Raw genomic sequence first — 26,742 nt, 5'->3', positions numbered from 1 at the left:
CTGGAAAGAAACGCCACGTTGCATTTCTTTTTTACATATTGAATTAATACAGTTCTATTTACCATCCAAACAGTGAAAGCAAACCTTAAACTCTGACCTTGCAAGGTTATAAATAAGAACAAATAAAGACAGATTGTGTACTGGCAAGCAAGTTTTTGCATAGTATATTTAGGCTATTGTCCGGGTATGACAGGAGAACAATGGTATAAGCTGCTTTTCCAGAGTGGGTTTAGACAAAGCTTTCAGTGCTCAGAGTTTCCTATTGCTCTTTTGCAAGGTGAAAAAAAAAAGAAAAAACAAACCACGTAGCTGCAGCAGCAGAAGACATCTTAATCAGTTTTAGGGGGTAGCCACCTCTAACTGGTGGGTTTGCTTGAAAGATGAAAATCAGACAGAGGTGAGTTGACTTTGGTATGTGGCGAATCACGCAGTTCCTGAGCACAGACAGCCCGATGTACTGAGTTTGCTGTGGACCTGCAGAACAACTTGCAGGCATTGGGACATTGCTTTTGATGCAGGAAAGTTGCATGGGGAGAAATAATCACCCAGGGAGAGAGGATGAGGAAGCTTTCTGTGAACAACACAGTCAGGTTGTAGCTGAGCTGATTCTTGCTCCAAGTACCGCGTCGTTACGTCACTGTCTATGTGCCGCTCTGTTTGTGCCTTGAAGATGTGCAGCACCCAAAGATAGCAGCAAATAAAATGAGAGCAATAAAAACAAGACAGAAGATGCCAATCACCACCAGCCCTTCAAGAGCCCAGTCACTTGCTGTAATCAGTGTCTTTAGGTCTTCCAGAACTGAGGATGCCTCTTGCGCTGACGACATGCTGGTTTTCCACCCTGCTGGGGGTAAACAAGAACAGTGTCAGGTGTTGGTGTATCCTCTCTATGCTCTGAGCACAATCCCAAAACCAGTTACAGGTATGAATGCTGTCTGTGCCTACAGGCATCCCCCTTCTAAAAGGAGAAACAGAAATGGGAGCATAAACCAGAAGAAATACAGCTGAGGCCTGTTTCACAATCAGATCTACCAAGATGTAAAGAGGAAAACCTTCTGGCTCTATAAGATTTTGGCAGTTGAGATTTATTTTAATCATAGTTAATCAATATTTTAAATAATATAGTGTCTCTCCAGCACATTCAGTATGAACCCTTCATCTCTGTTAGCTGCACAGCCTATACATGAAAACCAAGTATTCAGTGGGAGAACTTCCTTGATACCATTAGAAAGATCTCTAAAATAGAGTTGGGGACTGAAACTCTGAGAACACACTGGAGATTAAATGAAGACTTATTTAAAAACAAACAAGCAAAAAAAAAATCCACCCACCAGCAATAAGCAAAGATCATGTACAACTTGTTGCTTTTATAAGGCTTAGAGTAGTCTAATTATGTTAAAAAGGGAGTCCTGCTAATGGAGTTTGCTTTAGTAATGCTTTCTGTTACTCTGCAATAGAAGCACAAGTTTTCCTTCCATGAAGTACTTAGGTCCAGTAATAATTTAAATTGGAATCTCAGTGGGTTCTACACACTTGCTCTTTCACTGATACTTTGCATAATGACTCAGCTGTCAGCCCTCTAAAGAACATCCAGCATCTCTTTGTGAGCATCTTGTGGTTTTACTGAAGGTTCCTTGTTTCTCAAGGGAAAGGGTGGAATATTTCTCACACTTTCTTGCAAATACAACTATGCAGATGTAATACAGGAAGAGATCTTTGTTATTTTTGAAAATTTGTTTGACTTGCTGCCCCTTAGGTATCCTGAGTACTGTAAGGAAAAGGATTAGTCCTGTAAGGTGTGTTTCATCCTCAGCAGCTCAGATTTGACTAGAAGCACAAGCTTGCACTTGCTGAAGGTTTTGTTTCTTTTTCAGCAGCCAAATATATTCAGTTCATGGTTTGTTTTCTGGACTGATGGCAGATCACCACACTCAGTCTCTAACCAACAGGCACACGGGACAGGAAAGCTGTTCTGGATGGCTTCCTTTGCCTTCAGAAAGGAGGTAGCCTAGATATTGGTTCTATAGACCCAAAGGCAGGAACCCTATGGGGCTGCACACCCCAGGAAGTTCCTCTCTCTTTTGCTAAGCACAGTTAACCTCCTGAAATAGGAGAGCTTTATGAAGATTTTATAAGTACCTGAAGCTGTTGTGTTTGTAGAAGGTATTTCTTCCATTGCCTCCTCTGCACCTCTCCAAGAGATCCTGGCCAGTGATGAGGGACCCCTTACTGTGCCTCGAGACTTTCAGAGGTAGCCTGGAAATTACCTTGGTGCTGCAGTAAATGATTAACAGCTGATTTTCCTGCAAAGGTGTGGCTAATATAATCAAATCAAAGACCTTGAGCCTAAATAAAAAGTCCTAATTCAAGCTGTTGCTCAGACATTTCTTCCTCTCCGTGGCTTTATCCCCTCCTACATGTGCTGTGGTGATTGTAAAGGCCCACTATGTCCTGTCTGGACAGAATGTGGTGGAGAGGAAGGCTGTGTTTCCTGGACCCTGACTGGATCTGTATTGGAAGCTCCTTTAGGAGACTCTTATACCTAAAGTGAGACCACGAACAAGATTGCCCTGCAGTCGAAAATCCGTTGTGACAGTTCACGGAGATAAACCCGTTACAGAGCATTGCACTGCTGTTAACTGCAATAAAACTGCCTCCCTATTGCTTTCCTGACTGGAGAAGACCTGAGGGATGGTTCTGCAGAGAGGTGGGAGGGGAGAAGGCGGAGTGTGGTGTGCGAGACTGCGTGTGTGTAAAAGGAAACTTATTTTTCACAAGCCAAGCAAATCGCTTTGAAACCAGAAGGATAATGTTACAGAACAGAAGCTATTCCATCAAGTCATCAGTAGACCTTCAGCCACTTCTGCTGGAGGGGCTGGCCTTGCTGGCTTTTTGAGGTTCCTCAGGGAAAGAATCGACTTCAACACTTTTATCATCAGCACTGAAGTAACGGTATTCCCTTGCAGTTCCTTCTAGCTCTCTCAGTTTTCACAACATGTGCAGGAGTTGGTGTGTTTGAAACCGTCTCTTCTTAGTCTGTGCTTTTCTGAATCTCCCTCTGCATTTTGAAACAGAGGATCCATCCTCACTAGTGCTCCCTACAGGTCCCAATATATGAGTATGGCCTGAAGCCAAAACCACAAAAGCTCTTGTGGGTGGTGAGCAGGGACTCAGGGACTGGCACGTTTGTAGTTGGCAGAAGCTGAAGGGCTGCAGTAAACTGGGGACTTGCTGGGCATCTTTCAGGCCACCCTGATAAGTTGCATGCAAGAAAGCAGCAGACCCCACCCATCCAGGCAAGCAATTGGCATGTCTAAATCTCAGCTATAGGAATAGCCCAGCTGAGTGCAGTGGTACAAAATGGTACAAAGCAGAACATTAGGCCTGTGAGGTCCAGACAAGTGTGTAGAAATTGGTCCAGGGACCCCTCTAAATGGTGCCTACTCCTCTGCTCCAGAAAGCCACCTGAGTCCTTTAAGTAATTGCTTAATTTTCTGTCCTTCTCTTTGTTTAACAGTCTTGTGTTTATTCAGTTTCTAATTCAGGAACTTAAGGCGGCAGCGATAAGAGAGGAGCCATTTCTCTTGTCCCCCTGCCTGGTATCTGTCAGTGGTTTAACTTGTACCACCACTGGGAAACATGCTTTTGTAGCTTTTCCTGTTGAGATAAGGCCTGGCAGCTTGTTCCCAGTGACAGCAACCTGTCAGTTGTTGGTATGTGTCCAGCCTGCTGAGCTTCCTCCTGACTTAGCACAGACTGGCTCCATGCTGCTCCAACAGTTCTCAATGGGATTCTGTTCATGTCTGTAGCTGGCACTGTCTAGCACCAGCTAGGAAAGAAAGTGAGCTCTGTTCATTCCCGGGTCTTGTGACTTAATTTAGATACAGAAACATCTGTTGAGTCTGTCTCCTGCAAAAGAGGTTCTGAGGCTGCCGATGCCACCTTGATTGCCACTTGTTTGTGAGTGAAATGAGCAATGACATATCTGAGAGGTTGGTGTGATGCACCTCTGAATGTTGATTAGACTGAACTGATGCTGTGCTTGAGCTTATTTTACCCTAATATGCTGGTTGGCAGTGAAAGCTTTGGGACAGCCTAATTAAAGCCCAGTGCTTTGTTAGTCTGAGTGTAACTGTGCAGTGGCTCATCCTAGTGTAGTCTGCTGTTGGCAGTTGCCAAGTTGGGGCTCAGCTATTTACTTTCTGAGGAACATCCTCATCTTCTGCTGGAAGGTTTTTCCTTTTTATTAATTTAAAAGTAACATCGGTAGTTTGAGGAATTTTATTTTTCTTTTAATTCTTAGACTATTTTCTGTGTCAGTGGCTGCAGATATATTCCAATGTGCAGCAGCACAAAAATGCCAAATACCCACATCTGGTTTGTTGACAAAAAATAAAGTTCTTAAACATAAGAAACTACTGATGTAATGTGCTTTTTACCAATCTGGGCGCAGGCATCAGAGAAAAGACATTTCTTTACAAAATTTTCTTTATTTTTTTCTCCCTTTTGAAGTGTAAAGGATATTTAAAAGCCCACTGTTAAAAACTTGATGATTCTATTCTCCCTAGCTCCATGTTGCCTCTGGTACATACATGTGTAATCCCTTTGCCTCCTCTGCACTTAGCACTTGGGATATAGGGGCTGAAGGTGACTTCTCTATGTGCATGTAACTTTTTGTACCTTCTCAAAAAGGTGTTTGGTCCCACATTTGGTGCTGAAAGACCAGTGGCTTTGAGTTGTGCAGTATTTCAGCCTTCCACTGGGCTGTCCCAGCTGTGAAAGTCGTGGCCTGTGCCACAGCCTTGTACGTACATAAATCCCTTTCGGAAGTTCACCGGAGCGCAAACCAAACATACACGGTGGCTGCAGCATGGAAAAGGGATTTATTTGCACTTGTTAACTCCAGCAGCACAGCCCATTCTTGGCTCTGCTCTGTCACCGTGCCCGCTGTCAGCTGCTGCTCACATACCCTGAAGTGACGGTTACCACGGTGCGTGTCACTCCTCCAAAATGCCTTTGTGCCTGCTCATAAACATACCCTTGGCATAATGTTTATGTCCACTAAAATAAACTGCACGCAGTGCAGGGAGTCAGGCCACAGATCCCTCAAGTAAGGGCAGGGATTTGTTCATCTCCTGTAGCTCCCATGCTCTGCAAGAACCATTCATCTGCAACAAGCAGTAGAACCACAGGGGGGTGGGGAGGGAGCACGTTTAGCAGCAGTATGATCAAAATAAGCTGTGGTGTTGGTGAGTTTTTCCCTTTTGCCTTCGTCTTTCTGTTTACAAAGAATATTCCACATGATCTGAATTTTTCCTTTGGCAATTTCGCCTCATTGTAACAGCAATGAAATGACACCAGGAGCATTTGTTACCAGCTGTTCTCAGAGCCTCAGCTGGCACGTCTGGATCAGAAGGTCCATGATTTGTTGTTTTCAGCAGATAACTCAGCTAAACATGTCTCCTGCAGCTGGTTTTTGAAAGAGCAGGTTTGGGCTTGATCCATGATCACCTGAGCATGTGGTGATGTCAGTGAATTTTGCTAATGCCCAGCACCATCCTTCTGGATTAGCCACCTGTGAGGAGAGCAGGCACTGCCTGGCATGTGGTCCTGGACGTGTTCTCTGCTTTGGTCTGTGGCCCCGTGCTCGCAGAGGGGATCCTTGGCTGGCCCAGCTGCAGGGCTGTCTTTGGGAAAGCTGTCTCTTTTCTCAGCAACTTGTGTCCATGCCCTCCCACCCCATCCCACCCCAGAAGAGGGAGACGGTGATGGTAAAGGAGCTTTACCTTTCTGGTCACAGTAGTGGCTGTCACAGAGAGAAGGAATTCTACGCTGTGGTTTCTGGTCCTTTGAGTCATGTTAATTAATATTGTTATTGCCATTTTCAGTGAGCTAGTGTGGAAAGTCATTCCCATAGGACTGAATCATGATGTCCATGCGTGTCCTTGATAGTAGGTTGTGTCACCTCATTGAACTTCACGAGCGGGCAGTTGGGCGGACTTGGCTCTTCCTACCTCTGGTGTCATCACAGCCACAGCAGCTGTAGCAGCAGCAACTGCAGGCAATGATCATGAGCACCAGAACAGTGACTGGAAAGAGAAGCAAAGGATATTGTTTCATGGTGTTGGAGCAATCCCTATGCCTCCTGCAAGTTGTTTGTTGAGCAGCAAAATGAACAAAGCCTGGTTTCTTTTGAATTTTTTTTTCCTTATATTCCAAACTCCCCCCTCCTAATTTCCTGCTCACTTGTATTGGTTATCTATTTAATCTGCACAATCATTACCTGGTATTTCGAGATCTTAAGAGCTACATACCAAACCATGTGGGGGTTTATCCTCACCTGCCTCATGGGCTGTTGCTTAGGAGCTGACATGCAGTTACTGAGCAGAGCTATGTGCTTGGAAAGGATGAAAATTCAACTCTGCCCACAGTTGTGTCAGAAGCAACTCAAGAGGGTTTGGTTGCTCAAACTGTCAGTTGTATTTCTGAAGAGAGCATGCAGTGTAGCCTTTAAGGATAGATATTTGTGACTGGGTTGACTTTACTCTTTCTTCTGTATTTAGCTTGAAAAAATAGATACTTCAAATGCAGAGTTTTGTTTCACAAAGCAGTGGGCTAACTTCCTGATATTCTCCTCTAGCCATCATGGTTGGTTTTGAGAGGGATATATTAGTTTATCTGGAGTAGAAAAGGATGACATGTTTCATCCTGCAAAACACATAACAGTGTGTGAACGTGCATGTGTGTGTGTGCATGTGTTCCTTCAAAGCCTGGAGCTGGGCTGCCAGGTATCTGAACCTGTGGGGAACCAGCTGTAGGTATGAACAAAATAAAGCAGCAGGTGTGACTTTCTGAATTCCAGCCCAGGGAGGAGTGTCCAGCTGGATACACACCCTTCCTTTTGTCTGGGAGCAAACTGTGTTTTTGAGGAGGAGGGCCTGTCTTCCTTCCTCCTTGTTTTTCCCATCGTATAAACAAACTTCATCCCCCTTGATCAAGAAGTTCTTTGTTATTCCTTCCATGCCATCCCCACACAGAGCAGCAGGAGGGATCTTGCCATTACCAGAGGGTAATAAATAGGCTCATCTGAAGCATAGTGGCTTCCACTGAGCCAGGAACAGGAATGACACTCAGAATCTCACTTAAGTGTCTTTTGTGTTAGGGAGATGTCCTAATACCATTTGTCATAAACTATCTCCTATGCATCAAAACATTACAGCAGCTCTGGTTTGGTTAAAATACTGCTGTTTAAACTAATGTTTGAATATGAGAGCTTTGGGTAAAGCTGTACTGTTGGCCTGTCATGCTCTGCATCCATGTAGAGATATGTGCTGAGTATTAAAAAAATTACCTAGAAATTAACCTGGGCCTCAGAGCACAGCCTGTAAAAGAACTGCCAGCACCACCAACCCACCAACCAAGAGTGTGGCACAAGCTGCCCCCACAGAAGAGAAATTCTGACACCCCTTGGCCTCCACCAATAAACTCACCGATGAACAGAAGAACCACACAAAAGCAGACAATTTCCACTGGCTCAGCCTTGGGCAGTTTCTGAAGCTTAAGGAGAAACTTCTCAGCAATGCCTTGAATTTCCTTCAGAAAGGTTTCAGTAGACATTCTGTCACAAGCTCTCCAGGCTTTATGCTGTAGAAGAACCAAACAGAGAATAAACCTCTTCACTGACTAATGCTAGGGAGCTGCCAGCCTTCTTATACAGCTGGTGATCACAAGGAAAACAAGTTTATCTGGTCTCAGTCCTTGCTCCCAGTAGCTAAGGTGGAGGACTATTAACTGTCTACGTGTTCTAGCACTGTTTTAATTTCAAAATCCAGCTTGGAGGGTGTTTTGTCAACTGCACTGTTAAGCAAAGGCAAAACGGTGTTTCTTCTACAAGGACACTTATTTCAGCAGACACAGAGTTAGAACTGGACAGTGCCTGCCCTTGGCTTTCAGCCAATGAAAATAATTTTTTTTTCTAGTTGTGCTAACTTGTCCTTCCAGAAAGAAATGCAGTTCTAACTCAACTTGAATTCCAAATGCTAAACTCCAGTGGTACATTAGTTTTCAGTTGGTTTTTACTGAGTAACACAAAGTAGACTCCCTTGAAGGCTTCTTGCACTTTGAGCTACAGAAAGCCTCTTCAAAAACTAAGGCACTTATTTCAACACCTCAGTACAATACCATTAATAATGTTTTATCAACCAGTTTTACTGTATGGTGATATTAAGATTTAAAGTCTGCATTCACTGGGGACAGCTGGATGCTTTTCAAGTTCTTACAGATGAATGCACGGTAAGGGTTTTATTTTGAGCCACATGCTAACTGAGCAATGTATGAATTGAACAATGGATGTCCACCCATCAGTGCTGGTGATGAGCAAATAAAAGCCCCTGGATCTATTGGGGAGATGCTCCACAAGGGAGGTTAATCCTGCTCAGTAATCTTAGACCTTCTTTATTCTCAGAGTGATCATCAGGAGCTAATTTTACTGAAAATATTAGTGTAATCAAAGTTATGTGCCTCAGTTTTGTCACCAATATATGCTGATCTTTTGCCCCATGAGCAGGATTTTGGAAGGCATTGCAACAAACTAGTGGGCAGGAGACCTATGGATGCTCAATTTTTTCTTCAGTCAGGAACTGGAATTGGATATTGTTGAGAAACATCCATAGTTTCACCTAAAACAAATGTTTAGACAGGCCAACACTTGAATGGATTATAACTTTTATATCATTGTTATATCAAAATATCCTAGTTTGTGTATTTTGTAATAGTCAACACTGGGTTATGGGACTTGAACACTGCAGTTTAATGTCCTGGTCTTGGTGATAACACAAAGCCAAGTGACCAAGAGGGCACTTCCAGAACAAGCCAGCTAATTCCTTCCTGCACATCTGGATCGGTTACTCAAACAAATGGAGGCTTGGAGTTCAGTTTCTTCTAAACACACTGAGGACAGAGAGACCTTGGCTGTTTCTTTGCATGCTGGGCTTAAATATTACAGTGCCAAGTTAAATTAAGTTTTGTATGTTTATGCAATTCAAAAAGGCTTTTCTTTGTTCTTTTAAACCCAAGCTAAGGAATAAAAATCAGAACCAGCTGGGATGGGGGTGGATGGAAAATCTACATCTACAGAAAGATCTCTGTGCAACTTAGCAGGGAGGCAGAGCTGTGGCCTTTTGACCTGAAAAGGTCACTTTTGAGACTAGGGCTAAATAGTTCTTTCCAGATGACTGCATACCCCAAGTGAGCTGCTCCAGAAACGGCTGCCTTATCCTTTGCACGGTGCTGTGGGATTCTGCGTCAGCAGGTTTTCAGTTTTGTTTCCATTCCAAGAGATGGTGCAGGAAGCAGAGGTGATTTGTGTTTTCTGTTCTTGGCTCTAGAAGAAAAATGTAAAAAAAAAAAAAAAGGAAAAAAATTCTGGCTCTAACATCTCGAAAATGTTTGTTCCCTTTGGAGGTGTTTCTGCCTGTCCAGAAGCTCTCCTAGTAAGGAATCTGCTGTGATAACCTTCCATGCCATGCTTTGGACTGCACCAGAAGGAACAAATATGAGAGCCAGGCTTGTGAAGTTTGGGTATACAGTGTAAAATTACTGATTAGGATTGTAGAACTCTGGATTAGCAAAGTGCTTAGTCTGAAATGAAAAGGCGTGTCTCAGTAACGGCCATTCCCCTGCCCATGGTACCTGCTCTGGAGCTAAGTGAAGGAGTTTTTATTCTAAAACTTGCAAGGAATGTTGCTTGTTTACCTTGGTCTGAACTACATCAGGGGCAAAGTTTGATGTTGGTGGTGCAGTCTCCAGTCTACCCGTGAGGAAGCAAATGTTTTTCTGCTCGACTGCACTTCTGACTTGCACTCTGGTTCCAAGGGCTCTCGCTGCTTTGGGATTTCTGCTTGTGCAGCGTAGCAAAAGGGTGAATAACAAAATAATTCTTAAAGAAAAAAAAGTGAAACTCTCCCAAGAAATCCAGTTACATTCACAGACTTCTGTATATTCCATTCTACTTGTATGTTCCATTCTAGTTGTGATTTAAAGTCTTTGTTCAGGACTGGTTTTGATTCTGACCTTTTCCCACTTGATTTCAGCGAAACCAAGAGCTCACCCTTGAGATTAGCATAAGGGTAAGAATAGTGCTGTGTCACTTATTCATCTTCCTCTTGTACAACACAACAGTGATGACATTACTTACAAATTTCAGTCGAGTTGTAAGAATTAATTCATTTTTTTTGTTATACTCTGTTCAAGGAAGCTCCCAGTTCTGTTACTACTGTCACCAACAGTAGTAACAGAAAGGTGGCGCAGCATATTCATTACTGAAGCAGTAATTGTAATGATTATTACTAAAACAGGCAACTCTTGGGAGATTTAAAACCTAAGGTTGTAGGTCTGTAGGCTGTAAGTTAACTGACAGTTTACTTTCTAGTGTTAGAGTGCTGGCTTAGAGCCTAGAAGAGCCACCCAAGTTACTACCTCACAGATTCTGTGGAGCTTGGAGCAAACATAATTGTCTGCTGGTGTTTTTCTCCTTGCTCATCATTTTCCTTCCTCAAAGCCTCACCCACCGAGGGTGGGACCCCTCCAGAGCAGAGGAGACATGGCTGTAGGGCAGCAAAGCTGATGGAACTTGTTACAGAAGAAACAGTGAATGACCACAGTGCAGTGTGGTCTTCATAACACATTGTTAGACTAATGTCAGGAACTTCTGCTCCACAGCTGTAGCCAGAGCTCACATGAAGTGAGAATAAGGGGAAGAGAGGCAAGATGAGAAACTCAGGTGGAAAAGAAAGTAAGCTGAATGCTGGTGTCTTGTGACAGGCGGGTTAGAATTTCCTGCTGGGATGGGGTGGCAGCCTGAAATCCATGATTTCAGCTGTATCCTGTTCTGGCTGTTCTTTAAGAAATAATTCATCTATCCAGTGTTGCCAGTTGAACTAGATCATCAAATCTTTCTGCCCTTCCCTATGTTACAAGGCACAGCAGAGGAGGGAATATGATAAATCATTTAATTTGGTTTTATTTCTTTTTGAGGGAAAAAAAGGCCCAATCTGCCATGCGTCATGAGTTGTTAGGCTTGGGCGAAAAGAGAGAGCACAGTAATGATGCAGGGGAATGGTAACAGCTGCAGGTGTGCTGCTCAGCTGCAAGGATTATATGACCCTGTAAAACCAAAGAGCATGGCCTGTGTTCAGGGCTTATATAGATTCAGATTCCCAGAAAGCGCTAATGCAGATTCATCTTGCTGTGCCCACTGAATAAAGCTGTGAAAATTGCCATAATAGCACTGAAATTATCTTTCTGAGTTGTTTTAATGGACTCATGCCATACTGAAGCACTCAAAGAAGTTGGCTGCTCAGTCCTTTTGAGAATAAAGCCATTAAAAAGCCTCAATCTAGACATTTGAGAGAAAAGCCTCAGTCAGGGTTCCTTTGTGCTGTGAACTGGCTGTGTGGGAGGGCTTCCAGGCTTCAAGCAACAAAAGGAGCTTTGGGATGACCATGTGTGATGGGGTCCCACATGCCACTGCTTAAAGCTAGTCAGGTTGCTGTAAATCTTTTGGAATTGATGCAAATTGATAGGGTTTTTTTGGTGTGTCTTTGGTTTGGAAAGCTGCATCCGATCTGTGTGTGCACACAGGTGCATCCAGAGTTGAACTGTAGGGAGTGGGTGAGCTGAAATTTACTGCTGAGGAATGAGACACTTGTTTACTCATAACCCTGGTGGTATTTGAGCAGCCTATTTAAGTGCAAAGGACATGAATTTGAGTTTGTGGTTTAGCCCCAGGACTGGAGGTTAGTAAATAGAAGCAGTTTTCCCGGCCTGCCAGTGATGTTTTACTGGTGGCGTGACTTTGGATAAGTCATCTCATCCTTCTGTTGGGTGACTTCATCTCTGCAAAGAGTTGGAACATGTAAGCATCATCAGAGGTTTGTTTGTTAATTGTTGTGTGTCCAAGTCTCCAACATGCTCGGAAATCTTTAGATAGGAGACAATAAGTCCCTGGTTTTGTTGCAGTTACAAACTGAACTGGCCTTTACTTGCTCACTGCCTGTTACACTTTGGTCACTGAGCCCATTTAGGTTGGAAGTAGATGAAAGCATCTTGTTTGTTCCTAAGCCAGCCATGCTCCACAGGGGGTCTACTGCTCTTGCCATGATCCTCATCCATTGCTTTTACTGTGCTGTGTGTGGATTTGTTGCTCAGGTAATCTAAAAATGGAGAGCAATGGAGGGGGGAATTTGTTGGGAACAAGAAGCTGTCAGTGCCTCTAGTCCTAATGCAGCAGGTCCCAGTGGAGTCAGATCTCCTCCACTGTGCCCACTGTCCACAGCACCAAAGCTCCAGAGACCTTACCAAGGAGAACCTCCCTGATGTGCCCATCAAGCAGAATGCCAGGGCAACATTCCCATTGCAACCTTGTCTTTTTCCCAAGACTGACTGTGGAGAAGCAAATGCTTTGTGTTGTTCTTACTCAGGCAAGTCAAATTGGTTGAAATTGGATCTGTACAGGGATGGGAAGCCTGTATGGATTGTGGTAGCTTATTTTGTGGGAAGTCTTAGAAGGCAAGCCCAGCCTCATGGAAGGAGGGTGTTGAGCAGCCAAAGGGGAGGGGATGCTTTTTATTCTGATCTAAAACTCCAAAATAAACTCTGACTGTGTTTGGCCACTTTCTAAAGAACATGAAGCTTTGACCAGTTTCAAAACCTACCAGCTTTGTTCTTGAAATGTGCTTCTGATTTCATCTGGATAAGGTCTGCAGTGCTTCCTGTTCCAGAACAATGTGGGTTGCTAGGTGTGACTACAGTCTGGATGCAGTTTGGCATAACGTGTCATAATTCCTGCACGATTGTTTATTGTTCCAAGCTTTTAGTGTACTGCTGAGATGAAAAGGGCCATAGAAATGTAGTTGTATTATCAGTGCATGGTTTTCCCTCATCATTGTTAATGCAATGTTTGCTGCCACGGTTGTAGTTGACCAGCCACGTGAATCTTAACTATAGTTCAGACAAGCCCTTTTTTTCCTAAAACAGGAGTGAACGGTGCCAGACAGACCTATAATTCATTCCCAAGCAGATGAAAATAGTTTCCAGTATCAAGAGAATTCAGCCCTTTAACAGCACACACCCAAACTGGTAAATTGCAGCTCAGTGTCATGGGAGAAAAGCTTTGACTTTGTCAGTTGGTCTGGAAAAGAAGGCCACACATTCCTTCAGATTATAAAGCTGCCCTGACTGGGCAGCCCTTTGGCTGGAATACCCTGTCATCACCACTACCCACTATTTGGAGGTGGGTTTTGAGGCAGCACTGTAAATGTCCCTTCTCTCCCCTACAACCAAATATTAGATTAATATAAAAAGGCACTGAATTCCCTGCAATAGCATTTTCAGTAGCCGAGGTACCCACTGGGGCACTGAGCTGAGAGTCTTTACACCTCTACTGAGCACCCTGGTTTTCTCCAGTCCATCCCACAAACACATCCACAAAACCCCATGAGATAATTCCTCACTACTAGGAATTTTTTAAGTGGGGAGACCAAAGCACTGAGCCATCCAATGAAAGGAAAAGGTCAATTTTAAAAATAAACCTGTAGCTCTCCTACAAGAGAACTTTTTTTAGGGTTGGTGATGCTTGAATCTAGCCTGAAAGTCTATTCTAATATTAGCAAAATAACCATTCCCCAGGAAGCTGACAGAGAGGTAGCTGTGTGCCTGTGAAAGCCTTGTAGTTACTTCACATACATAGTGGGATCTGTCAGTAGTTTGGTGGTTGAGGTCTGGCAGCTGGAGCTCACAGGGGGTGCTGGAAACTCCTCCACCTTTCAACAGCCCCCTCTGTGCCCTGTCCTTGACTGATCTCAGACCTCCAGGTCTCACAAGTTACATGCATTTTTGAGTTTTTTGAAATAAGGTGGACTGATCCTAGTAAAGATGACACCTGGGTGTAGGAACTCAAAACTAAAGGTTACAACAGCTGCTTCCTCAGAGGAAGCCGTTTTGAACCACATCAGCTGTGGCTGTGTGGGAGAGCAGTGAGAGCCCCAGTGGAGGTGAGGGCTGGGTGCTGCTCTCCTCACCCAGCTCTCTCACAGTCCCTTACAGTCCCTGCTGTCCATGTGTGACTCTGCTCTGGCCCACTGCAGGCTGTGTGATCAGAGGGCTGTCTCACAGAAAGGATCTGCTCTATCAAAACTGGGTTTATTTTGTTCCTCCGCTCCCATAACCGCCCTTACGTTGTAATGAGGCTGAGGCCTGTGCACTGTGACAGCTGTAACACAAGCCATGTCCTGCTGCTTTTATCCAGACATGTGTTTCATATTGCTGTTCCTCTCCCCCACACACATGTACAGCGCGGCTGCGGCTGGACAACCCCCAGCCAAAGCCCTTAACATTTTCTTTTGGCGAGGAAAACTTGGCGTGTTTCTCTACCTCCTTCCCTCCCCTGCCCTTCTCCCCTCACTCCTCCCTCCTTCCTTTTTTTTTTTGTTTCCCTAAACTTTGTTTTTTCACATGCTTTATTTGAGAATCCATCTTAACTGCAGCAACCAACCTACACAGACCCTTCATTAGCAGGGTGGAAACTTCCCTCCATCCCCTTGAGCCCAGGGCTAGGCTGGAGGCGTGTGGGTCTTAACTACTACATCCCCTCACTCAGGCAGTTCCAATTCAGTGTTTGTACAACACTTAGGTCAGAAAGACCTGCCCTCCCTTCCATGTTAATGGATATGGAGAGAAGTGGAAATACCTGATCCTTAACATTCCTCCCTACAGGCATGTGTAGGATCGGGAAGACATCTTTCTATGAGAACTGGCTTTCTGGCTCTCTGTTTGTAAACAGCTGACCGCCCATGCTCCTCCTGGAAGAGGCTGAGGGGGTCCCAGCTCAGTGCTAGGAGCTGCAAGAGCTTCAACACAGAGAAATCAGCTTCATATGGCAGAAAAAGGGGGTTTATATGATGGGTCTCCTTTGCCAGCGCCCCTTCCCGTACCCAGCAGCAAAATGGAGATGGGACAGCAAGGTTGTGGGACACCTCTGTAAAACCAAGGCTTGGACTTAATGATCTTAAAGGTCTTTTCCAAACTAAATGATTCTATGATTCTATAATTTTATGTATTTAGGGGATCCTTCGCCTCTCCCTTCCCTTTTCACGGCATGCAAACTTGACGGTCTTGTTACTGTAAACCATAGACCGTGTGTGTGCATCTATGTGTCTCTCAGAGCAGTGGGTTCCCATGCTGCTTTGAATAGTAAACCAGCATACACCACAGCTGAATTCTTTTGTTTTGAAATGTCCTTGTTAGAAGCCGAGTAAAATCTTTCCATTTATTTCTATTGGACACAGATGCTTAACTTGCACAATATGTTAGTTCCCCGACCAGGGCTTGTTTTCTAAGCTCTCTTGTTTGCTCCAGGATTTGGGGGAATAAAACTTAGCTGCAGCTGGGAGGAGCTCTGGAGAAATGCTGTGGCTGGCACCCGCTTGGTTTCACACACGCCTGCCTGCGCTGGCAGCTCCTCGCTACAGGCACGAACAGCCCTCGCTCACAGGGGCAGCCCAGCTCTCTTGTCCACACTATTGCTATATCAGGTCACCGCTGCGGACAGTGCCCCGTGCTAGACCTGCTTATTAGCGAAGGTCACGTTCTGTAGCAGCACGGAAAAATGAGCAGCCAGGCTTTCTAACCAACAAAAGTTGCTCGGTCCCGCTCGGACCCGAAGCACTGCGGGGCAGCTCCTTTTGTTACAGGGCGGCCTCAGCGCGGCTCTCTGCAATCCGCTTAAAAGCTTTTCTCCTGCCGCCTTTGCTCCTCAGTGCCCCTCGCACACAAATTCAGGCTCGCAAGCTCTGCTCCATGGCTCATTCCGCAGTGAGAGCTCCACCAGCTCCTCGCTAACCAGCGGAAGGTTAAGGTGCCCGAACACCAGCGATAGCTCAGCCCTTACCCCAGCGCGCCGCCAGCTCTTCTTCTCCTCTTGTTTTTCTTTCCGTCGTCTTAAACTTTCACGTCATCTCTCCCCTCATCCTGGCGTGTGTCTCGCTCCTCGCTCGGCTCCTCTGTGCTCTGCCGCTGACAGCCAGCTGTTGTCTCTGCCTTTTTTTTTTTTTTTTTTTGTTACTGGTTGTCCTGGAGATCCGAAGTTTCGTGTTACATGTGTGCCAGGGAGGGAGGGAGGGCGTGCGGCGGGGAGCCACCGCGGGCTGGGGCTGAGCCAGCGCTGTGCCAGCTCCGCTCCCCGGGGCGCCCAGGGGCCCGCACTTGTTGCTGTTTTCCTCTGTGCATCTCCCCACAGAGAGGTCTTTTCTTTTTTTACCTTTTCATTTCAGCTTTTTCCGGAGCGAGACTTGATTCTTTCCTTGCGATAGTTCGGGGGGGGGGTGTTAAAGCAAGTAACTTTTCTTTATGCTGCCCGGTTTCCTTCCGACTCCTGGGGGAAGGAGCTTTTCTCATGTGTTCATTGAAGGGGCAGAGCAAGAAGTGGTGAGGACAGTGCAGCACTGTAAGAGAGACTTGCCAGGGACAGGGGAGCAGGGGTGATGCTGGGGCAGTGAATTTGCTCCATGCCCTTGGCCAAGTCATTTACTCCCTTGATGCTGTGTTTTTTCCTTGTATTCTGGGGACAGCTGACACCCACTGTCTTGTCTCAGAGGTGAAATTCAGGTGATGTTAAAAGGATACAGTCCTTCGGAGAGGTGCAGCATTAGAATTTCTCATCAACCTCCTGATTTGTTCTTCTATCTGATAAAGCTTATTAAGTGGCTTTTGCTCAACAAATGGCATCTGCGTAACTGTTTTGTCCTCACATGATTTTTATCTTTTTTAATGCTTTCACTTCTTGGCTGTATTCCAAGACTTGATGTCTTGTTGAGGTGTTTTTTCAGGAAGCACTTCTGATGTACCCTTGGCCTCATATGAGGGAATGCTTTTTTTCTGGTAAATTTTGGGAGAGGCAAAGCTTCTCTCAGGATATGTAACTTTGCTTCTCTCTGACTATCTATCTGCTTCTACTAATTGCAGGAATGGTGCTCCTGTTTTACCTGGTGTGCAAAACTAAGGACTACCAAACCCACACAGGTGCAGGTGTGGTCAGTTTAGCACTTTCCTGAAATATGTTGCCACAGACAAAAACGTGTTAATAAACTTGGTTGTTATTTGCTCTTCATCCTATTCCATAATGTAAAATCGGGGCAGGATGCCTCAAATGAAATAATTTTGTTTAGACATGAAGATCAGTGATCAGCTGTTGAAGGGTGAGGGGAGACAAATAATACAGTTGCATATTTAAAAGATGAAATAATTTTAGGACATGTGTACAGACTACCATTAGTTTATGTAAATCATCTCCATCTCATGGGCATTAGTCAGGTGCCCATATGACTTGGAGAGCTTTCCCCTCTGATGATAATGCACAAGTGACTGTGTTTCAGGACCTCTCGTGTTCTGTTAAGCTGTAATCCAGTGATTACCCCCAGTATCCCTGTTAGTAACTCTGGGGTTTGCCTTTTGACTTTAATTATAGGATTGCAATCTTAGTTCTGCAAATGAATTTCCGTTATGACCCAAGTCCTGAGCACCGCTGGCTAGAGTGGGGCTGTGGCAGTGGCTGTGTGAAATGGGGTAATTCTTCAAGATACAGGCAGTTACAAGAACCTGGGTGGAAAGAGCTTGGCTTTGCAGGGCTGATGGGTTAGAAACTAGAACTCTTTAAGTTCCAGTGAGTTCAGAACTGATCTCTGCTTCCACCAAAGCCCTCCCCTGGGGCATCTCACTTGTTCGCTTTTAGGGACAGAGGTGTGTGTGGATGTCCCTCCCCAGCATAAGCCTGGTGATTAAGCTGTAGGAGTGAGGAGAGGGCTTGACCATTACTGTATGCCTCGCTTAACTCTCATACAGATCAGTGCGTGCGAGAGAAAGAGCCATGGGCTAATGAGAATGCCTGCCTGTTTTCTTTTGGGGAAACAAAAAGCTGACTTGCAGCTCGCTGACATTTCTATAGTCACGTTGCATTGGCAGGGCAGGCAGCACCAGTAGCTCTTTTGGAAAGGCAGGACAAGGGGATCGAATGTGTTGCCCCCATCCCAGTCCCCCCACCCTTCCCCACCATGTGAAAGGAGCTCTTTGAGTGCAAGAGGAGAGTGAGTCAGTGTGGCTCTGCAGGGGGATATAAAGCCAGCTTTGTCGTAGCCCTCTCCAGCCTTCAGCTCCCTACACCGTGCAGAGCAAGGTCACACTGCTGCAGCCTGCTCACCTGAGCGGTGCCAGGTCCTTTGTGCTTCAGCACTGCTGTGGAGTCAGGAATCTGTAACCTGTGCCCCTTGGCACATCAACCTGCCGGGCTGTGGCAAAGAGCAGCCTCTACAGACCCTCGCAGGGTTGGTTTGTGGTGCTTTGTTGTGTCCCAATGTGCAGTTGTGTCCCCCCCCAAACGCACACGCGAGTTAAGAAGAAAACTGCATTTGTTAGATCTCTGGCAAGTTCAGACGTGCCTTAAAGGGTTTATAATAAGAATAAATGAAGTGCTCACTCTCTTACTTTTCCCCTCTGTGACCCACTTTTTGCAGATGAAGTTGGTAAGCCAACTAGGGCACTCCTTGGCAGAGATGAAAAATCTCCACTTTGTTCTTCTTTGTAGTAAAATAATTCTCTTCTAAAATAACTCTTGTTCCCTCTTGGCTGCAGGATTTGATCTCTAAATGCCTGATGAAGTAGATGTTTCTGTGTATTTAGTATCAGCATTTTGACTGAGAGACAACTGGCCACCTCTGCTGTGCAACTCAAGTTTTAAAAAGCTCCTCTAAACTCTTCTTTCTTAAAAAAAAATAAAAAAGTAGCTTCCTGGTTAGTGAAATCAGTGTATTCACTGGTTTAAATTAAGGAGTGTTCTAGAAGAGAAATTACTTCCTGCCTGTATTGCTAATGAGCATATTTCTGTCACCAAACTCTTTTTTACATACCCAAAACCAATGCCAAAAATCTTTTGAAGATTTCTAGAAGAATCTAATCATTTTCACATGGCTGGTTTGCTAAGTCTGGTAAACTGGTTGTGCAATACTGTATGAGTAAATGGACTGGTTTTCATGGATGTAGGACCCTAATTTTGGCTGCTGATCTGGAGCATGTGGGAGCAGATCAAGACCCAGGCACGTGTTACCTGAATGGTGCTCCCTTGTGACCTCAGTCTGGACTCTAATTCTGGGATTTAATTTACATTCCTGTGTCTTCAGATACAGATTTCTTCACCTTCAAACCACAAACAGTAAAATGAGAAGCTCTTCAATGTGGAATATGCAGATACACTCTGAGGTGTAGGGATCAACAGGGCCTCTTCACATATTTATCTTACAGACATCCTGATAGGACATGGAATATATTTGGCCAATGATACAGAATTAATAACTGCATATTTCATAAACTTCCTTTTGCAGGTCTCAAAGATCTAAAAGGGTTTAGCAGAAGAGATTAACGTCAATGTTTTTTCACATGTGGGGAAGTGGAGGCAGAGAGACCTTAAGCAATGTGCCAGGAACAGAACTCCACTTAGCCCTGTGATTCCTGCTGGAACAGGCATTCTCTGGGGGGAAAAAAAGACTCAAATCTGTATCAAAAAACACCCTGCATTTGGAGGGTGGAGTTCTCATGAATAAAAATAACAACCAGATCATTTCCCTTGTGTTTAGATGTCGCCACGCTGCCATAGCCAAGTACTTCGGCGATGTCACCCCACCTTGTAACAAGTGCTGTGATTTCTGCAAGAACCCAGGGGCAGTGAAAAGGCAACTGGAGTCACTGGAACGCTGCACCAACAACTGGAGCAAAACCTGCATCGGGCCCACTGGTTCCTCCTGGGATGCCTACGACCCAGAGCTGTACGAAGGCGGGAGGAGAGGCTGCAGAGGTTTTAGCAGGTCTGTGCTGGAGAGATAAAACTCAGCTCATAGGAACTATCAGAGAAAAGAGCATCTCCCAGCTGCAGGCCCAGCCACTCCTATTTTCAGCACATGTTTCTGTGTGGATGGTATTTTCCTGTAACTTCCTGGCAGCAGGAGCTGGAATTCCATTTTCCACACACTTTGGCAGCCTTGTTCACATTCGTGTCCCAGAGAGCCAAAAGCTGTTTTGACAGACCTAAGAATTGCCCTGCAGAATGTAATTGGCTCAAAAAACTAGCCTGAAATTTTTTGAAAGCAGCAAGTGGGCTCAGGCTGCTCACAGTCACAAGGATCAAAAACGTCTAAATTGAGACCAAGATGACGTGGTCCAGATTTCATTCCCAACTCAGTACAGCTGCCTGTGGGCCAGCAGGCTGGGGGCCACTGGCAGAACTTTAGTCACCACAGAGGGTGCAATGGAGTGCCAGTGTCAAATTCTTCTGCAGATTGTGAAATTTTAGTGTTTTCCTGTCAGGCTGACAGCAAAAGGAAGATCTGCAGTGTAAAACATGATTAATTCTGTAAAATGCTTGGCAGTGTGGAGGTGACAACTTCTCCTTCTCCTTGTTCTCTGGCTGAGGTGCCGTGATTGTGCAGCTTTGTCAGGATGAAGTTTCGCTGCTGGCACTGCCCGTGAAGCTCTGCCAGGATAAACAGTGCTGTTGGACTGTCCTGGCCCTGCTTTACCTTAAACAGCTTGAGACTGGTGGCTTTTTTCTTCAGGCTGAGTCAGAGGAAACTGGTACTTGTGACCTAAGACTGTGTTTGGTCTCACGACCAATGCTGTTGTACAGCACCATGTTTGCCACTTGATTTATTGAACTTCTCCATTACTTGATTGTAGTTTCCTATGATTGTTTGATTGGAAGTTGTAATAGTCAACAGCCCTAAAGCTCTGATTTGTGATACCTGTAAGTTTTGGCAGTGGCAGCTGTGGGAGGCAGCAAACTCCTGGGCTACATGTGGTGAGGATCAGCTGCTGCATTTCAGTGCATTAGTGATGGGGATTTCATTTCCTACAACAGGCTGTGAACAGCTGAGGCTGAGGAATGGATGCTGTGCCCTTTCTGCCATCTCTGCTCCCAGGGCAGTAGTGACTGATGAGGTATATGGCAGGAGTCAGTGACTCCTCAACCCCATGGGACAATCTGGAAGAGCTTAAATGGAGCCCTCCATTCTCAAAGCATTAGTTAAGTGCTACCAGTTCATGCCACCGCTAACTAAAGTTCATGGAATTAACAAATCCCATGAACTTTTGGAGGACACTCTCAGCCGTCCAGATTGAGGGATGGCAGTGAAACTAAAAGCTAAGACTTGTTCAGAAAGGATGTGGGAAACATCACTGGGGTGACCTAGGCTTTCCAAACCTGTCCCCCAGGTAATGCTGCAGCTACAGAAATGCTTGCTCCTCTTGTTTTCCCGACTTATCCAGGTATGATGAGGAAAGCAGTGGGAATTGGGATGAAGACAATGAGGAGCGTCGGAAGCGGGAGTGGGACAACTTCTACAAAAAGCAGATGAGTCTGCGCAAGGTGAGTCAGTGTCACTTTGTAAGAGATGCCCAGATTGTTTGCTGTGAGCTTGTCTGACAGCCATAAAGGCTTCCTGGCACTAGTGGAAGTAAATTACTGCATCTTGCTGTTGCTTGTTGTCTTTTGCTTTTTGTACCTCTGCTTTTTCCGTGTTCTCCATATTCTGGGCCAGTCCCATAATAGGAAGAAATGCAACTGATTCATGTACTGGTTTCTCTGCAGTGCTATCAAGAGGATTCTGTTGTCTTTAATACCCCTGGTAGTAGTAAAAACAAATTTCCCCTGTCAGCTTCTCTTATATATTCCTATAGCAAAGGTGAAATTTTGGCTCCGATTCTCATTCTTTGTCTTCTTTCCCCTGTTTTGGTGCCTGCTCAGTGCTTTTGTAACTTCAGCTTCAATTTTCCCTGGAGAAGGGGTATAAAATATGTCTCTTGTGCTTCTAGACCTGCATGTACATTGCAGAAATGGAAATGTTTGACTGATCTTTGTTTTCTTCCAGGGCAAAGAACCAGAAAAGGAAGATTTTGTTCCTCCAAGTAAATACCTTTCTTGATTTATAGTGGATTTTCTTTGGGAGAAGAAAGTCTTGTATTTTGCAGCTGTGTGTAATTTATATGGCATCACCACTGGAGGTATCAGTCCCCAGGCACAGAGGTTAAGCTTTTGGCTGTGAAAGCTTGGCTGGAGGAGACGGATCACAGCTTAGCTTTGGTTGGGGTGAAGATATGGAATGCATCTTTCTGAACAACTTGTTCAAATAAGCAAGAGAGAAGAAAAACTGTCTAACCTGACTTTGTAGGCTGTTTCTGCAGTAGTTATGCAGCATTAATAATAATAATAATAATAATAATAATAATAATAATAAGCGGGCTATAGGGAAACTGCTAAAAAACTTTGCTATTTGTAGTTGTGCTGCTTGGGGCCCTGTCTAGAAGTGTAGTTCTTACACTGTGGCAAAAGAATACCTGGTAGGTCAGGTTACTCTGTTCAGCCTTTTTGGGAACTTTTGGGGTTGGTATTGTGGGGAGCAGGATAGATTTGGGTTTCCTAAGAGCTGCAATTCCTTGAAAAAGGGTTTCCTAAGATTGGGAAATTTTGGAAAGCTGTTAGTCATAAACTCCAAAGTAGATGTTCTCAGTCAGAGAGAACAATCGTACTTTGGCTTCTGCCTCCTCTTTTGGAGTGTGTAGCTTTTCCAGGTAAAAAGGGTGACTGTCATGGCCCTTGGGGTGACAGTGCAGGGAGGAGAATGCCAGGAAGTACTGGACTGGCACCTCTCCATGACAGCTGAGATGTTCTCATCAGCCCAGCTGTAACTGTTTTCCAAATGCCTCTCCTGTGGCAGGTGCAGACTGTCCCCTCAAGGATGCTGGCAGCAGGAGGATCTCAAAGCTCACAGTGAAGGTAAATCATGACTGACCAGCAAAGAGCAACAAAGATTCCACCTGCCCTGTTCTTACTCCTTCAGGGATGGAAGTCCAAGGGGCACTGTGACTTCTGTAGAGCATGTCTGAGTATCCCATGTTTCCTAGGGACGGGAACACTGCTTGAAGATGCTGGAAGAAGCTTTGAGCAACAACCAGAAGAATCCAGCAGCAGGAGGAAAAGGGTATGAGATGAAGAAAAGGGGTACATACTGAGTCTCTTAACACAGGGCCTACTCTCCCTCAGCAGAATTAACATTCTCAAAGAATGCTTTTTTAAGATTTTTTTTGTCCAAGGATGTAGTTTCACTTAACAGCATCTTTCTGTTAGTGATGTTCAGGATCGGATGTGAGGATTCCTGTGGCCGATTGCTAAATCAGCTTGATTCCAGGAGCCGCAATTCTTCTCTGTCCCACAAGGTGGGGATAGTGTACTTTTCAAACTGAGCCTCTGGGCAAAAGGACTTTGATTGAAAAGTGTTTTCATCACCCTTTCCATTCTCAGCAATTCACCACTGCATCCCTTAGGGTGTAACTGGAAGCTATCACTTATTCTTGCACCGGAGGGAGTGAATTTTGTACTTTCTGGGAGATACTTAAGCCTTAGTGCACCCTTTGCAGATATAGAGGTGTATCTTGCCAGAAATCACCCCAGCCTGTGTTACAGGTCAGACCCTCATGCCTGTGCAGTGGAAATGGAGTATGAAGCTTTCCAGACCAGCAAAATGGCAAATTCATACAAGGCAACTGTGCTGAAGAAGGTAGGGACTTACACCTGCTGTATGAACGTGGTGTGGCCTCAGCTCGAGGGGAAATAGGGCAGAGTTTGTGTGGGAAAGACAAAGGAGAAGCTCTGCTTTGCCTTGGGTGTCTTCCAAATCTTTCTTCTTGACTCTGTTTCCAAGAGGGCCCAGAATCACCTGGGTTTCACATCTTTGTTGGCTTTACAGGCTCTGGAAACCTACATTCCAGTGCAAGCTTATCTAGATTTGTTCTAGCAGTAAAGGGAATGGGGAATTCCCCAGGCTGCTGCTGACACTAGAGAAGCCTTGGTTTAGGTTACCTGGTTGCCATCAGTCTCTCTGAAGATATTTCTGTTCTTGAGGCAGGCACCTCTCCAGGGGAGATGTTTGTTTTGCCACTGTGGCTCTTAGTATGTAAAAAGGCAGGAATGCATAAAGATTTCTGGCCATTGGAGGATATTTCCATTCTCTTTTCAGGTAGCAGAAATCAACAAAGCCTCCAAACAAGGAGAGTTGTTCTCAGTTTTTGGGTCTGGAACTGGTGGCAACAGCAGTTTGGAAACCAAATCTGAGTCTCCAACAGAACAGGACTTCCTCCCTGCATCCCAGGTTTATTCAGTGAGTACTGATGGGATAGACAGGAGGGAATGGTGTGTTTTGTCTTTCTGCTTTTTTATTAATTTATCTTACATCCTTTCTGTGGCCATAGCTGTATATTTCTGTTGTAATTGCTTTTCCCTGTCTGTCTGTCATACTGGTTGCTATTAGTGAACATAATCTATGTGCAGGCCATAGATTAAATAAGTTCTTTCTTATCTTGCTCTAGCCAAGGATGGCTGTTTCCTTAGTACCAGCCTGGGAATTTAACCTAATGCATTTCCCTCATGTCTCAGTTGATGGGTGTGATGATAAGTCAGATTTAGAGCCTCCCTCACCTTACAGCTGTCCAGAGTGGTGTATTGTGTGCAGAAACCTAGCTCCTTTCAGGGTTCTGCACATAGGGATATCACATCCAAACTTTCTTCTTCCTCCTTTTTCCCTAGTTCAAACCCAAGCGTGTGGGAGCAGGATTTCCAAAGAAATCCAACTTGTTCCAGACAGCCTCAGAACTGCTGAAGATCCAGGAGGAGAGTGATGCAAAGCCTGTCAAAAAAGAAGTAGATTGTCCAAATGGGCAAGACAACAGCAGCTACAGTCTGGAACTGGACACCAGAAACACTGTTGTCCAGAGGGAAGAAACAGCAACCCAAGCAATGTGTGAGAGTGCTGGGGTAGAAATACACCCTGAAAAGAAGGGACAGCAACCCAGTCCAGACACAAAGGCTGCACTTTGGGAGAGCCCCACTAAGAAGTCCAAACGTAGCAAGAAGCAGCAAATGCTCGCAGAAGCAGCTAAAAAAGAATCACAAGATATTTCCAAATTCTTCTCCCTCTCCAAAGGTGGCTCTAAAGCCAAAAGTCGCAGCTCAGCAAAGGAAGAGGGCTGTTCTGCAAGCACACTACCTCAGGTTTCTTCTCAAAGCATGTGTCAAGAGAAACCAACATCTCAGGAAGGCAGAGATGTCTCCGGAGTTCTGACTGGACAGTCCCAGGCAGAGAATAAAGAACTGAGAGAAACAGAAGTAACACAGACTGAGAAGGGGGAGGATTTTAAGACCCAGCAAGCTGCTGAATCTGAACTCCTTCAGGAAGAAATTGATGTAAAGTCCAGGTAAAATCCCTATCTCTCTGCTCCCCGTGTTGCCCTGTTAAGCTGCAGAGTCCCACCGGCCTTGTCCTGGAAACTGGGAATCTGTATGAGATCTCTGGGTGGGTGAGGGAGACTCTTGCTTTACCATGGAGGGTCTCATAGCCACTAACAACAAATGCAGGGATATTTGCTCTGTGGAATAATTACAGTTGGCCTTCACTATTCCCACTAGTGTTGCTGAAAATGTCTCAGAAACTGAGTTACCTGTTGTTGGGGAAGGTGAGAGTGGGAAGCGGGCAGGATCAGTTGAGGTAAGGCTTCAATGAATGCTAATTTCCTCTGTTTCTTCTGCTCATCTCGTGCCAAATTTCTCTCTGAGAGTGATGCTCCTTCTCTGAACCTCACCTGAGAGTGTTGTTTATCTGGGGAGGGCCCAGCTGCAGTTGCACCAGAGAGAACCCCAGTTGTGTTGCAGTCCTGGTGTTTCCCTGCTGCCCGCTGGGCCATGGCAGCACCTTGGGCTGCAGTGGAGAGCTTCCCCTCCACTGCATTGTTTCCTCCTGTGTGCAACACATGTGACTGTGCCCTTGCTGGTGACTTGCCTGGAATGAGTCTCTCGACCCCCTCTAGATCTGTAATGAACTATAATTAGCAGCTGCTTTCTCAAGTTCAGGGAACAACCACAGGCCAATGACACACGGGACCATTTGGAAGCGACCTGTACTCGCAGCCTGCCTTGCCATTCAGTCTCTGCTTCTGCATTTGGCATCTGAGACTGCCTGGCAGCTGTCTCTGCAACAGTGCAGTCTTCTTTTCTTTCAAACTGAACAGGCATGTGGCACTCCTGATATGGCTGATTCTTCCTGAGGGGTGTATTCTCAGCAGAGATCCTGAAAAATCATTTCCAGTCAGTTTTTCCTGTATACGACAGGGTCTAGCAATTAGCTGCCCTTATAAGAGCACGGGGTAATTCTAAATGTGATGTTCTTAAAGAAAAGTCTCAAAGTCCCTTTGTGTGGCAAATAGTGGGTGCTTGGAAGTGGAATGCTGCTCCAGGAAGTGGTAGGTTTGATTCTTCTCTGTCTCCTCTCCAGGATATGGAAAGTCCCGCAACAAAGCGGCTGCGGACAGCGGCAAAACCTTCTATTCTGTCCCAGCCAGAATGCAAAAGTGCTGGTCCAACAAAGAAGAAGGTGACTTTTGATTCAAACTTAGAATGGTGTGATAAAGAAGGAACCAGCAAGACTGTACAGCCAGTGACCAAAGGCGTGTCCCTCAAAGACACTGCAGACATCGTTGTCAAATATTTGACCCCGTTCTACAAGGGTGGCAAATTTGCTTCCAAGGTAGGGCACAGCTCATGACCCTCTTTAGCAGAAGACTACAGCTCATAGTGATCTGGGGCTCTAAGAAGGGGGG

The 26,742-nt window shown here is 45.2% G+C and overlaps 2 protein-coding genes across 5 annotated transcripts in view; one reads left to right on the top strand and one right to left on the bottom strand.

Moving 5' to 3' along the window:
* RECQL5 (RecQ like helicase 5) overlaps positions 1-26,742 on the top strand; it is a 37,450-nt gene that overhangs the window by 8,542 nt on the left and 2,166 nt on the right. For both annotated transcript variants that reach the window (XM_027749634.2, XM_027749635.2), the window contains exons 9-18: positions 19,680-19,907; positions 21,364-21,463; positions 21,966-22,002; positions 22,812-22,870; positions 22,999-23,075; positions 23,558-23,651; positions 24,111-24,251; positions 24,677-25,344; positions 25,556-25,634; positions 26,418-26,669. In XM_027749634.2, the coding sequence (XP_027605435.1) occupies positions 19,680-19,907; positions 21,364-21,463; positions 21,966-22,002; positions 22,812-22,870; positions 22,999-23,075; positions 23,558-23,651; positions 24,111-24,251; positions 24,677-25,344; positions 25,556-25,634; positions 26,418-26,669 (1,735 nt within the window). The remainder of the gene's footprint in view (positions 1-19,679; positions 19,908-21,363; positions 21,464-21,965; positions 22,003-22,811; positions 22,871-22,998; positions 23,076-23,557; positions 23,652-24,110; positions 24,252-24,676; positions 25,345-25,555; positions 25,635-26,417; positions 26,670-26,742) is intronic.
* SMIM5 (small integral membrane protein 5) lies at positions 137-16,091 on the bottom strand. 3 transcript variants are annotated; one of them, XM_027749641.2, is made up of 5 exons: positions 15,947-16,091; positions 9,242-9,382; positions 7,491-7,644; positions 5,787-6,089; positions 137-844 (listed from the first exon to the last, which is right to left on the bottom strand). In XM_027749641.2, the coding sequence occupies exons 3-4, from the start codon at positions 7,615-7,617 to the stop codon at positions 5,977-5,979; spliced, it is 240 nt and encodes a 79-aa protein (XP_027605442.1). In that variant the 5' UTR covers positions 7,618-7,644; positions 9,242-9,382; positions 15,947-16,091; the 3' UTR covers positions 137-844; positions 5,787-5,976. The 3 variants fall into 3 exon arrangements, with proteins under 3 accessions (XP_027605442.1, XP_027605441.1, XP_039246149.1); XM_027749640.2 differs by lacking the exon at positions 15,947-16,091 and adding an exon at positions 12,714-12,791; XM_039390215.1 differs by lacking the exon at positions 15,947-16,091 and adding an exon at positions 9,754-10,109.

The sequence above is a fragment of the Pipra filicauda genome, unplaced genomic scaffold, assembly GCF_003945595.2.
Source record: "Pipra filicauda isolate LSUMZ 115617 unplaced genomic scaffold, ASM394559v2 scaffold80_size11013439_pilon, whole genome shotgun sequence".
Classification (NCBI taxonomy): domain Eukaryota; kingdom Metazoa; phylum Chordata; class Aves; order Passeriformes; family Pipridae; genus Pipra; species Pipra filicauda.
This window is presented reverse-complemented; position numbering and strand designations above follow the sequence as displayed.